The 13,674-nt window shown below is 35.7% G+C and overlaps 1 protein-coding gene across 1 annotated transcript in view; it reads right to left on the bottom strand.

Moving 5' to 3' along the window:
• The window catches only part of LOC123548613 (uncharacterized), a 119,040-nt gene that overhangs the window by 55,067 nt on the left and 50,299 nt on the right, over window positions 1-13,674 (bottom strand). Inside the window, exons 35-44 of the mRNA XM_053546894.1 lie at window positions 13,262-13,423; window positions 12,255-12,416; window positions 11,441-11,563; window positions 10,940-11,098; window positions 9,777-9,986; window positions 8,993-9,141; window positions 6,967-7,183; window positions 4,727-4,868; window positions 4,194-4,344; window positions 3,496-3,667 (exon numbers count right to left, since the gene is read on the bottom strand). Coding sequence (XP_053402869.1) covers window positions 3,496-3,667; window positions 4,194-4,344; window positions 4,727-4,868; window positions 6,967-7,183; window positions 8,993-9,141; window positions 9,777-9,986; window positions 10,940-11,098; window positions 11,441-11,563; window positions 12,255-12,416; window positions 13,262-13,423 — 1,647 coding nt within the window. The remainder of the gene's footprint in view (window positions 1-3,495; window positions 3,668-4,193; window positions 4,345-4,726; window positions 4,869-6,966; window positions 7,184-8,992; window positions 9,142-9,776; window positions 9,987-10,939; window positions 11,099-11,440; window positions 11,564-12,254; window positions 12,417-13,261; window positions 13,424-13,674) is intronic.

A 13,674-nucleotide genomic window follows, 5' to 3' on the forward strand; every position in this document is an offset into this window, starting at 1 on the left:
CTTGCATACAACTGGACATGGTGATGGTAAACAAGTGTTGAAAGTTTCAAAGCTTTATCTCAAAGGACTTTGTCAAAATATGAACTGGTACGAAAAACTTAACCAAGATTTCTAATTCAAAAGGGGCCATAATTTAGTCAAAATGCTTGATGGAGTTATGTACTCTTGCCTATAACTGGACATGGTAATGGTAAACAAGTGTTGAAAGTTTCAAAGCTTTATCTCAAAAGACTTTGTCAAAATATGAACTGGTACGAAAAACTTAACCAATATTTCTAAGTCAAAAGGGGCCATAATTCAGTTTAAATGCTTGACGGAGTTATGTACTATTGCCTATAACTGGACATGGTGATGGTAAACAAGTGTTGAAAGTTTCAAAGCTTTATCTCAAAAGACTTTGTCAAAATGTAGACTGGTACGAAAAACATAACCAGGGTGTGACGCCAACGCCGACGCCGTGGTGAGTAGGATAGCTCTACTTATTCTTCGAATAGTCGAGCTAAAAATGAACTGGTCTAGACAACACTATCTCCATTGGGTGTATTTTCAACATCCAAGCATGAATACCTTTTGCGGGCACTGCCTCCGTAAGGTGTATTTGTAACGTCGAAACATACCTTCTTTGGGCGTATCGTTAACATATACCATTCTAATGAGTACTACCTCCATTGGGCGTATCGTAACAGCACAAGCATGAACTGTTTTAGATATTACTGCCTATATGGGGCGTATTGTTAATCCCAACATGAAATGTTTTAAAGAGCAATACCTCCTCTTGATGTAACGTTACAGTACAAGCAACATATCAATACAGTACAAGCATGAAGTGTTTTAAATATAATATCTTTACCGTGCGTTAACGCTTCATTACAAACATAAACTATTCTAGAGAGTACTGTCTCATCTGGACATACCTTTACAATCATTGCATAAAATGTTCCGGAGAGAACTACCTCAAATATGTGCATCATTAAAGTACAAGCTTTAACTGTTCTTGAGAGTACTACCTCGATAGGGCGTGTCGTGACCATAGTCTAAGTATGGAATGTTCTAGAGAGCTACTTTCTTTGGGAGTTTCACTGCCATCTAAGCATAAACTGTGATTGAGATCACTACCTCTACTGGGCGTACCATTTCAGTACACTTGAAGCACGAACTGTTCTAGACTACCTCCATTTGGTGTTGTTTTTTTTTTTGTTTTGCTTGTTTGTTTTTAGTTGAGTTTTTTTAGTTATATAAACATACAAGTGCTTCTGGATTCAGTCCCAGTATAAACCTGTTCTCAGCAAGAAAATGCCAATATCCCTAACTGCATCAGAATGGAGGATGAATGATTTCAAATACACTGATTTTTATCAAATCGTAACTGAAAATGTAAGCCCCGTCCGGGGATCGAACTCACGACCCAGCGATCCATAGGTCGGCGATATCTTTATTCAGCTAAGCAGGCGGGCTCCACTGGGTGTATTGTTACAGTACAATTCTCGCACGAACTGTTCTAAAGAGTGAAACCTCTACTGTACGTATCGTTACAGTACAAACATGAATTGTTCTAGGTGCACTGAGCGTATGTTTATAATCCTAGTATGAACTGTTTTGGAGAGTACCTACACTTGATGTATCATTACAATAAAATTTTAGTACGGAATGTTCTAAAATGTACTGGACGTATCGTTACAGTACAAGCATGAGCTGTTCAAGACAGAACTTCCTCCCCGGAGGGTATGTTAACAATCTTACCATTAACTGTCTTAGGGACTACCCATACTAGCCTTTCGTTACAGTACAAATATGAACTGTTCTAAAATGTAAAACCTCCATTTGCTTGTCTTCGAAATCCAAGCATGAACTAATCTAAAGAGTACTAACCCCACTAGCCGTATCGTTACAGTCCAAGCATGAATTGTTCTAAATAGTACTACCTCCACTAGGCGTATCGTTACAGTCCAAGCATGAACTGTTCAAAAGAGTACTACCTCCACTGGACGTATCGTGACAGAACAAGTATGAACTGTTCTAGAGTACTACCTCCACTGAGCGTATCGTGACAGACCAAGCATGAACTGTTCTAAAGAGTACTCCCCCCACTGGGCGTATCGTTACAGACCAATTGTGAACTGTTCTAAAGTGCACTACCTCCACTGGGCGTATCGTGACAGACAAAGCATGGACAGTTCCAAAGAGTACTCCATCTGCTGGGCGTATTGCTACAGATCAAGAATGTTCTAGAGTACTATCTCCACTGGATGTATAGTTACAGACCAAGCACGCACTGTTCTAAAGAGTACAACCTCCACTGGGCGTATCGTTACAGACCAAGCATGAACTGTTCTAGAGTGTACTACCTCCACTGGGTGTATCGTTACAGACCAAGCATGAACTGTTCTAAAGAGTACAACCTCCACTGGGCGTATCGTTACAGACCAAGCATGAACTGTTCTAAAGTGTACTACCTCCACTGGGTGTATCGTTACAGACCAAGCATGAACTGTTCTAAAGAGTACTACCTCCACTGGGCGTATCGTTACAGACCAAGCATACTGTTCTAAAGTGAACTACCTCCACTGGGTGTATCGTTACAGACCCCTCCACTGGGTGTATCGTTACAGACCAAGCATGAACTGTTCTAAAGTGTACTACCTCCACTGGGCGTATCGTTACAGACCAAGCATGAACTGTTCTGAAGAATACTATCTCCACTGGGTGTATCGTCAAACCATAAACTGTCCTTGTGAGTAATACCCCAATTGGGCGATTCGTTACTATTCCAGTATAAACAGATCTAATGAGACTTCTTTTACGCGTACCGTTAAAGTCCTTTTATAAACTGTTCTAAAGAGTATTATCTCCAATGGGCATTTTGTACAATCCAAACATGATTTGTTCTAAACAGTACTACCTGCAATGGATGTTTTGTTACAATCCAAACATGAACTGTTCTTAACAGTACTGCCTGCAATGGGCTTTTTGTTATAATCAAAGCATGTACTGTTCTAAACAGTACTACCTGCAATGGGCTTTTTGTTATAATCAAAGCATGAACTGTTCTAAACAGTACTACCTGCAATGGGCGTTTTGTTATAATCAAAGCATGAACTGTTCTAAACAATACTACCTGCAATGGGCGTTTTTTTACAATCAAGTCATGAACTGTTCAAAACAGTACGATCTCCAATGGGTTTTTGTTACAATCCAAACATGAACTTTTCCAAATAGTACTACCTGCAATGGATGTTTTGTTACAATCCAAACATGAACTGTTCTTAACAGTACTACCTGCAATTGGCTTTTTGTTATAATCAAAACATGAACTGTTCTAAACAGTACTACTTGCAATGGGCGTTTTGTTATAATCAAAGCATGAACTGTTCTAAACAGTACCATTTCCAATTGGCGTTTTTGTTTTACAGTCAATTCATGAACTGTTCTAAACAGTACCATCTCCAATGGGCGCTTTGTTACAATCATTGCACGGACTGTTTTAAAAAGTAATACCTCCATGAGCAATATTGTTACAATCCAAGCATGTACTGTCATCACCACAACCACAACGAAGCTGGACTTTTCCAGAGTCTGGTACCCCATCGCAACCCTCACGTGGAAGTTGTAAAACAACCAAATTTCTAGTGTACGCAGTGTTGGTATCTGCATTGCAATATTGGCTCATCTGAAAATGAAGAAATATGTTTTATCTTTCATTTTATTTTTACGCTCAATGCCTAAAAGCTAATTCAAACAGATTTTATATATAAGTTATACATTGACAACTGGACAAATAATTTCAAACTTGGTTCATAATATTTTGTGAAATACGGATGAAACTAAAATTTAGTACAAAATACCTTTTATAAAACTATTAGGAAGTCTAATGTACATTAAAGAATAGCTTCAGAGGTGTCTAAGACTTACTATTTTAGAAGGACCCGCGTTATGTTTTAAGATAGTGGATCCTTAATGCCAAACGGCATTTCTTCGTTTTAAGCATTCTCTGTATCTGAGTTAGGCATTCTACGGTTGTTATGTACTTCATTTTAACTTAATAGCATACTATTAGCTAATTACAGCACCATATTGTTTAGAAAGTAGCAGAGACACGTATCCCTATTTTAAAATCGTCACATATTTTTTCAACACTTTCAAGCTAATAACATGAACTGGTATCCCATTTTCAAGAATATAACTAAAATGCTTACCCCGCTTTCTAGACTATAACATCTTTTAAATGTCATGAGATCTGTAAGAAGACCTGACTGGGATGTCGTTATATCATTTCTATTGGAAAGATCCCAAATCAAAAATGCAACCATGGGAGCCTCCTGTTTTGTCCAAGTTCTCATTTTGTCACTGTTATCAGAAAAAATAATCGTGTAATTAGTTTATAAAACTTTATATTGCCTAAACATTATGGTTATTTAGAAAACACTGTCTGGTTCCTAGAAAACTCAAGACTGGTGTTTTGTGAGATGATGTGGCAGCGGGATTTAAACCAAAGCCCGTAGGTTGTACGACCGACTGCATGTCTACAACACCTTTTTCTCCCTACTATAATAGATAATTTGATCTTCTATCTTACAAATAACAAAATATCAGGTTTGTTTAGTTACCATAACAAAGCACTATTACAAATGCAGTAAATTTAAAATGATTACATTTGATATAACAAAACTACTGTTACTGAAAATTGATTAAAGTGATTGTTTATAATGAACAAATTGTATATTTATACTTTTCTGAAGGTATAAATCGCAATAAAGCGTTTGGATCAAGATGTGTCAAGGTGTGAGTTATCTCCTCAGACGATTCTGTCTCTATGCTCGTAACGTCCTCCCACGTGGTGCCGCCATCTTGAGAAATTGTCCAATCACCGACTGCAATGTTAATAATTTTGTTTATAATCATATACGATTTTAGAGTGAACTTAACTGCAGACGCTGAGATATCTTTGAAATCCTTAAAATGAATTTCTAAACAGAAGATCTGGGCAACTTTAATATAAGAACAGTAATTTGATACATTTGTTCTTGTTTTAAAGTTTCAAGATGAATTCCCTGTAAGGACCAAAAGAAGTTGGCAATACATAGTCACATATTTCTCTAATGTGTTTTACTGAAGAGTAAATCCTGTCTTAGAGTTCAGTTTCCATAGAAGCACAAAAGCAACCCTAATAACTTCACAATACGATAAAAATCATTGATACATGCCAATTCTGTTCTCTTTACTACTAGTATAGCACTTCAAAGTAGAGAAACCGGTTTTCTCTTATTATTCTGTAATCTTTATATTTGTGCTTAGAGTATAACCTTTAGCTTTACCTTTAACTGTTCCACCATTCAATTTGGGCAATGCTATTAATCATTTAAAAAGGTGTTCATTGAATATTTACTGGCTGAATAGTGAACAGTGCAGACTAAGATCAGCCTATACGGATGTTCAGGTTGATCTTGATCTGCACTGGTCGCAAAGGCAGAAATACTTGCCAGATAATAAAGACATTAAACAAGGTTTCATTTCACATTATTATTTCGAACAAACATACACATAGGCTTGACTTTTAAATGTGGGAAAAACAATTCCAATACTACTTCAGAGCAGACTATTCAGCCTACTACCTCTAAGGTTTAGACCCATTATGACAATCAGTAATATCCGTGCGATTACGTCTGTTTACACCAAACAGGAAGTGACTTCTTAATGTCACGTGTAAAGTAGTCCAAAATGTAATTCCATGTTGATAAAATATGGTATTTGAGGCATATACGATTAATTATTTATCGTATTCAGAAAAGATATTTACACCACTTCCATTGTGAATTTCTCGGTTTTAGTATCATTCAGTGAGAAAATATCTACATACATGTAATTGCTAATCAGCAAATTTAATGGAAGCATAATCAGAAGGTTTTGTTTTTCCTATATGTAATATAACATCTTAATATTTTCTTATTTTTGATAAGAAGACATGTTATACTAACTGGCTATATATGATATTTATATCATTGAAATGCTCTAAAGAACTGAAACTAACGTCTTAAGATTTAATTGTTTATATGAAATAAACAAGAAAATGAATTAGTGTATAAGAACCATTGCATACTATCAATGTGTGTGAAGTTGGCGAGATGTTAAAGATTCAACACTAGAACGACATTGGACATTTAAACCGAGAACGGCATTGTACATTCAAAGCCAAAACGACATTTGAAAGTCCAGTGTCATTCTAGGTTTAGATGTCCAATGTAGGTCTGGATTCAAATGTCCAATATCGTTCTGGGTTTAAATGTCCAATGTCGTTCTTGTTTCAAATGTCCAATGCCGAATGATTAACTTCTCGCCAACTTCACGCTTTGAATGTCCAATGTCGTTCTTGTTTCAAATGTCCAATGCCGAATGTTTAACTTCTCGCCAACTTCACGCTTTGAATGTCCAATGTCGTTCCCTATTCCAATGTCAAATGTCGAACTTCGCGCCAACTTCGCACACTTGTACTGTCGTTCTCTAATATGCTTTTTCGCCACCCTTCGGTCAGAATAGAAATCTGCCACTCGCGCTCCCTAGCACCGGCTTAAGCGGTCAAAAATATGTAAAAATGACTTCAGGAAACATGACTCATTAAGTCACAAATCTATGTTGATGACCTTTGAAACATGATTGATGAAGTTATATATCTATATTGATGACTTTATGACTTTAGTCGTGCCGACAGCTGACTGATTGGATTGATTGAATATAAGTATACGTGTGAGTGCGTGACACAAGGTATGCTTGAAATGCTCAGTGCTTCCAAATATTCAACTTTTAATTTTATTTTGGCTAAAAATAGAACGTGTCAATATATTAAATAACAAAGATAAAATGCTTTTCACAAATTTACGTTTTTAAGTTTTGAGAGAACAACTTCAAGTTGTTAACCTAAATGGCACTAGTCCTTACACAAAAGGGTACTTAACTAGAATATTGTATTCATACCAACTGCTGTTTTAGTGCGTGCTACTGCAGCTCCAATAAGAGCGATTCCAAGCTCTTCAGAAGAATCCGTGTCTACTGCAAGCACAGATGTTAACATTCCAACTCTAAACTCGGGAATAACGATGTCTTCAGTACTTGTCGACGGCGGTACAGCGGGGTATGAAAAGTCTCGAAGATTTCTCCTAATCAATTCAGGTGCATCGTTGGTCGGTTTGACCTGTTAGAATGAAAAACACAATACTTTCTTTTTTACTCCAGTCTTTTTAAACTTACACCAGGGTTGACCAATAATTGTAAACTGGCAGTACAACTTTGTCCCCTTCATGCACAATATCAATTTAACCAGTAACAACTCGGCTTGCAACTATAATAATCAAAAATGAAACCATAGAAACAAGCTGGCGGCACAGCCGACATTTATACGTCTTAACTGTAAAATACTTCAATAACTGCAAACAGAATAACATAACTTTTTGCGAGAGAAAATCACATCAAAATCGTGAATATATTCTTCATAATATTTAAGTGATATCTCCATAAGATCTAAAGTCAATCAATCATTCGAATTCAAAATAAATAACTTTTTGTCCAGGGCAGTCATACGTGGACTGTTACATACAAATGACGTCATAAAAGATCTAGAAATCTGAGCAAAACATTAAATTGTATAAGAATCTGGGGAAACAGCTAGAGAAACTTTTGAATTATGGAGAAAACAAGAGATTAAGTTGACTTGTCTTAAAGAATAGCTCAATCAATTATCTATAATAATGAAATTACAAATACCTTAGATGAAATGAATGACAGAAGAAATTCAATATCTACATGCTGCAGTTAAATGTATGTTGTACACTAACCAAGAGTGATATCTTATTGAAAATGAAATTTTGTTCTCACTGAGTTTTAATCACAAAAGTTCTTCAGTATATCATTAATAGAACTAAAAATACAAAAAAATGTTAACAAAGCTTACGTTAGGAAGCCGTCGCTGACGTCGGCCGCACAGCATACCCCTTACTTAAATAAATGATCACAGTACAACGATACTGCATGGTAACAATTTCAGATTGATACTTACGTAGCAGATACACTATCGTTCAAAATGATACAAGCCCAAGACGTTTTATTGGCTAGTTTTGACGTTATGGCATCAGCCTTTGTATTTACTGAACGATCCACGTATATTTGAAGCTATTCATATTTTATTTGAGCTGTTAGTTTGAGTTTCGGAAGGAAAACAAGTACTAAATATACTAGTTTGTACAATCACAAAGTCAAAGAAAAAAGTGATATGTCAATACAAAGTGCATGAACTATTTTCAATAGTAACGAATCGAAACTGTATGTATGTGCAAAAGATAGATAAATAATGAGCCACGATCCCAGGACACAGCCTCCCTAACCGCAGTTGTATGTATGTGTAAAAGATAGACAAATACACATAAAACAGACAAGGTTAAACAATAAGCCACGATCCCAGGACACAACCCACCAAATCGCAATAGTATGTATGTGTAAAAGATAGACAAATACACATAAAACAGACAGAGTTAAACAATTAGCCACGATCCCAGGACACAGCCAACCAAATCGCAATAGTATGTATGTGTAAAAGATAGACAAATACACATAAAACAGACAGAGTTAAACAATTAGCCACGATCCCAGGACACAACCTCCCTAATCGCAAATGTATGTATGTGTAAAATATTGACAAATACACAAAAGATAATAGGTAAGGGTAGATTTCTCGGAAGTACAGAGCACCAAACAAACAGAATTTAACAATTAGCCACGATCCCAGGACACAGCCTCCCTAATCGCAATTGTATGTATGTGTAACAGATAGACAAAAAACACATAAACAGACAAAGTTAAACAAATAGCTAACAAAGACAAACCAACTACTTGAAGGAACACAATGGAGCTCCGCTTTAGAACGTCTGGGTAAAAACACCTCATGAGAGCTTAACAAAAAAAAAAGTACAAGAAAACATATGAAACCTGTTGATACCAACAGACATACCTTAATTGGAACCTGCACTTTTCTGCCTTCTGTTGTTGTACTACGAACCTCCAGATGAAACGTCCCGCTGTAATCTTCTTTAATGCAAATCTTGAGATCATTTATTGAAGACAGTATGTCTATGGCGGCAGTTTCTTTCAGAGGTTCATCTTTAAATTAAAGTAAATTGATTCTCAATTTTTGTTTCATGAATGCAGTATAGAAAATCACATGAAATTCTAATGAACTAAATTTCTATTTTTAATTCTTTACTCGTAGCGTTTGATGTGATAACAATGTTACAATATCTGAAATTGGAATGATTGTTTTTTGTTTTGTCTTTTTACTTTTTTACTCTGTATAATGGTATTCATGGTAGTTTGATAGTTAAGATGCTTCCTACATTTTAGATACCAATGTGTAAGACATAATTCTTCATGTTTTTGGCCTTTTGATCATGAGGAGACTGAAAACAATCGTCTATACACCTTAGATCATAGGCTTACTCAAAGCAATCCTATCAACAGAGAGTTGAGTCTCCGTACGAATAACATACAAACGCATATTGCACATGTCTCCATGAAAGACAAATAAAAGAATTTTTTTACAAAAGTTTGATACAATCCTTTATTTTGTGTCAGAATTAAATAATCAAAACCGTTTTAGAATTGTTACTTCACTCTACTGAGTACACGTTCCTGTAATATCAAACGAATATATTATAATCAGTCATTGCAACTGTTCGTCTTTAGTGATGAATTTATTCCTGTACATCAGTATAATTGTCTACCATTGTATACAATACCTTTATATATCAATTTCGCCACACGGAAGTTATCACTGGTGTCAGTAGTAGTTGCAACAGTTGCACGAATGTTATTTATGACTCTTTCTCTTAACATGTGGTAATTAAGGAGCAGCGATTGTATTCCATTGATAACATCACCTCTCCAAACTTCACCCAATCCAGTCATCTTTGCCGGCCAGTTGTACAACATCTCATAAAGATCATCGCCTGTGAGAAAGTATTAAGTAAAATGTAGTAAATATTATGAATATACTATGAATGAGTCTACGGCCTGAACGAAGGCTACTTTAGTAACTAGTTACATAGAGGAACTGAACTCTGCTCTGAAGCAGGGTTAGCTGGTTCCTGGTTTACAATGGTCGTGCAGAATGAGCGGGGCTAAAGCAGTTTTTCTTAACTGTGATTAGTCAGTAACTTTACAGGTGGGAGTAATCATATTAGCGTGACAGTTTACTCTACCAAAAATGAGTTATGTCACAAGTACTTTTAGCAAAGTATCCTTTTTACATAGATTTACTACAGAATATTATCAATAAAAATGTACGTTGTTATAAAAAAGCGGTAGCAGTAAACTGTTATCTATTAGAACGAGCAAAAAACAAATTTTGCAAGATGGAAACATGAAGCGACGTTTAGCTTATACATATACATTCAAACTTTGGCTTTTTCCCACGACATTGTTTTAGATCAGAGATGCAGTAAAATCGAAATTTTTAGAAGGGATTTATCAGTGTTGATTGTCGCCATTCGTGAAAACAAACTTGCAAAATTAATATTATTGTTAGAAACCGTCATATATATCTCACATGACTATTTGATTACGAAGCCAGGGATCGTGACTTGGATCCCCAGCTCCTGCGAGTGAGCCATCTGTATATGGTAACATCCTCCCACTAAAAGTACTGAAATTCTACTGGAAAAATTGTCCATATAGGTCACCGGTGGTGAATATAAATAAGCTCAAAAACATTCTTCCTACTGGCCTAGCTGTAATTGTTAAAAGAGTTAAAAGAGCAAACTTTTAGCCTCGAAAAAATATATGATTTTTTCCAATTTTACAGTATATCGCCATCTTTGACTTAAATAAGCGTCTACACTGTCAATTTTTGAAGGAATGTAGGAATGTGTCATTATCGACTCCACAAGCAGTATATATTTACCTTCAACTTTTAAAGTGAAGAGATTTTCAGGAAGTGCTATACAACCCGAGTCTTCTACTGTCTCAATGTGATCCACAGTAAGATCTAGATCAGTTACAGTGCTAAGTTTACCTACTGGCTTTGGTACAGCAACGAATCCAATAAACACAGCGGCGCCCTCTGTAGAAAATAAACATGGGACAGAATGGATAGGCCACTCGTAGAAATGTTAACACTGATGTAAACAGCAGATTCATACTGTTGGAAATAACGCAATTTATTAAAGATATAATACAAGTAACGATAAAATCACAAAACCAATATTAGGCCAGAAAAAACATACAGTAAAAACAAGCATTGACAATGACGGCGATCTTTAGTTTGTCTAGTCATATCTTAATGGAGCCATGAAATAATAAGCAATGAATAAGTTTACAGGCTGTAATCATTAAACAATACTGCTGTTTAATATTTACCAATAAGTATAAAACTATAAAACTGAAATGCGTCATATTTACATACCTGGAATATTTTTAAACTTGTCAGATGTTAATTGGCACTTTACAAGCGCCACGTCTGTCAGTGTATGTCTTATGCCGAATTTTTGTGCACTTGTTATGTCAATCGCAGCACCAACACCATCACCTGTTGAAATACAAACTTGTTGATTTCTTTAAAAAAAAAAAAAAAGAATAATAGCACTGATGTAAAATATCATTCTGCAGGATTTTCAGTATGGAAATAAAAATGTTAATATTTTTGTTATTTTTAAATTCATTATAAAAAAATGAATGAAGAAAAATTAAAAATGTATCAACATGTAAGTAGGTGTTTTCATATGAAAAGCATAAGTAATCGGCACGAAACATGTAGAAAACGTTATAGATATCTTTATAATGTTACATAATCTCATGTTTGTATTTTTTTGCATAATTACAATAACAATGTTATTTCTTCAGTTATTAAGCAGTCGACATGGTAATGCTTTTTTTGTGTAAATTTAACTTTATTGAGTATAAACACCTTACAGGCTCTTTTGCATAGAAAATAACTAATTTGGTTTATAGGTAATACGCTGTATTGGTCAATGCCACAGTACAATATACCATCGGTAATGAAGATCATTGATAGCTTTAATTGACTATTCAAAATCTTCCTCTGTTACATAAGTATTTTAATCAATTGCGTGTATGGACTTAACTTTCCTATTGGAATGGTCTTAAACTCTTAATCAGTTTCTTCTCTACACAGGGGAATCGAAAAATGTGCTGTAACAATTGACTGATTTCAAGCTAACAGCTATACACGTAGATCTGGTAAGATATATACTCCATACCTGCTACAACTTGAACGCCCTGCTTCTCACTACAGTCCAGTATAGCATTCACGGGTGTAGAGGTGAAGAATGTATCTGGTATTATTGAAAACAGGTCGAATTCCGAGTCTATGTTGGCAGCAATAGGTTCCGGTACGATAAATATCTGTTTATTTGCATTACCTAAAATATAAACTCAAATAAGTAAACAAAAAGAATAAATTGTGATAATTCATTGTTGCAACTGATCTTATTTCAGCGGGACATCTTTCATTTGTTAACATGAATTAAAGATGGAAATTGAGTGCAGGCTGTTACTGAACACTCATTGTCACTTTACGTGGCAAAAAGGTAAAGATGCCTAGTAGTTTGATGCAAAGTGTGCGACGACAGGCACTTAATATCATCAAGGCTGGTTCACGTCTTCGGTAGCCAGCTAAGTTCGATTGCCAGCATATTGCACAATACTGGTGCCGACCTTTGGAGAGCGGATGAAAATTTCTAGATATTTTGTTTCGTTAAGAGCCACAGTGATACAATTTAGGTCACACATCGACTTTTTCTGATAAGTCCCAATGTACCCTCCGGACATTGATTACGACCTAGACAAGCATCTGGGTAGAACCACAGATCTTCCATAAGAAAGCTGGATGGCTTCGTCACATGAAACAATTCTACACACAAAGCGAGGTTTTGAACCGACACTGAGAGGTACGATAAAATGTTATGTTATGTTATGTTATGTTATGTTAATTCGAAATCAACAACCTCAACCACTCGACTAAATTTCTATTTACCCTTAACATACTGGACACGATTGATTCTGCCTTTGCGACCAGTGTAGATCTTGATCAGCCTGTACATGCGTGCAGTTAGATCAAGATCTGCACCGTTCGCTATTAACTCAGTATCTTTTTGGTAAGCACCATTTTTAACAGTTTAAGGTACTGTCCAAATTGAAAGATGGACATATTCATTTAAGAAATTTAGCAGGACGAGGGTTAAAACATAATTTAAAACATACATACCTAACATCGCGGTAACTGAGGGAGGATCTCCTGGCGCACGAACAAGGCCAATAGAAGGTTGCGATGGTATGTCGAAAGTTTTGATCTTCTCATAGATGTCGTCAGCAGTGACAGATTCGGATTCAACAGAGATCCTTGCATAGATGGTAAATGTGGCGGTTTCTATATAAGATTTATGTAAACTATATAATTTGAAAACGTTGTTAAAATATACTATGAAGTTCCACCTTAGTGGGTGTTTAATCACTTTAGAAAGAGTACGGATCAACACAGTTTAAAGAATTATTTGCAAGGCACATATAAAAATAACGTAGTTATCAAATCCAATAAACAGAACGTGCATGAACTTAGCAAGACCTAGCCCTAACCCTAACCCTAAACCCTAATCCTTCTGGCTACTCTGGCTGTTTTGG

This window comes from Mercenaria mercenaria, chromosome 6 (genome assembly GCF_021730395.1).
Source record: "Mercenaria mercenaria strain notata chromosome 6, MADL_Memer_1, whole genome shotgun sequence".
NCBI classification, from domain to species: Eukaryota; Metazoa; Mollusca; class Bivalvia; order Venerida; family Veneridae; genus Mercenaria; species Mercenaria mercenaria.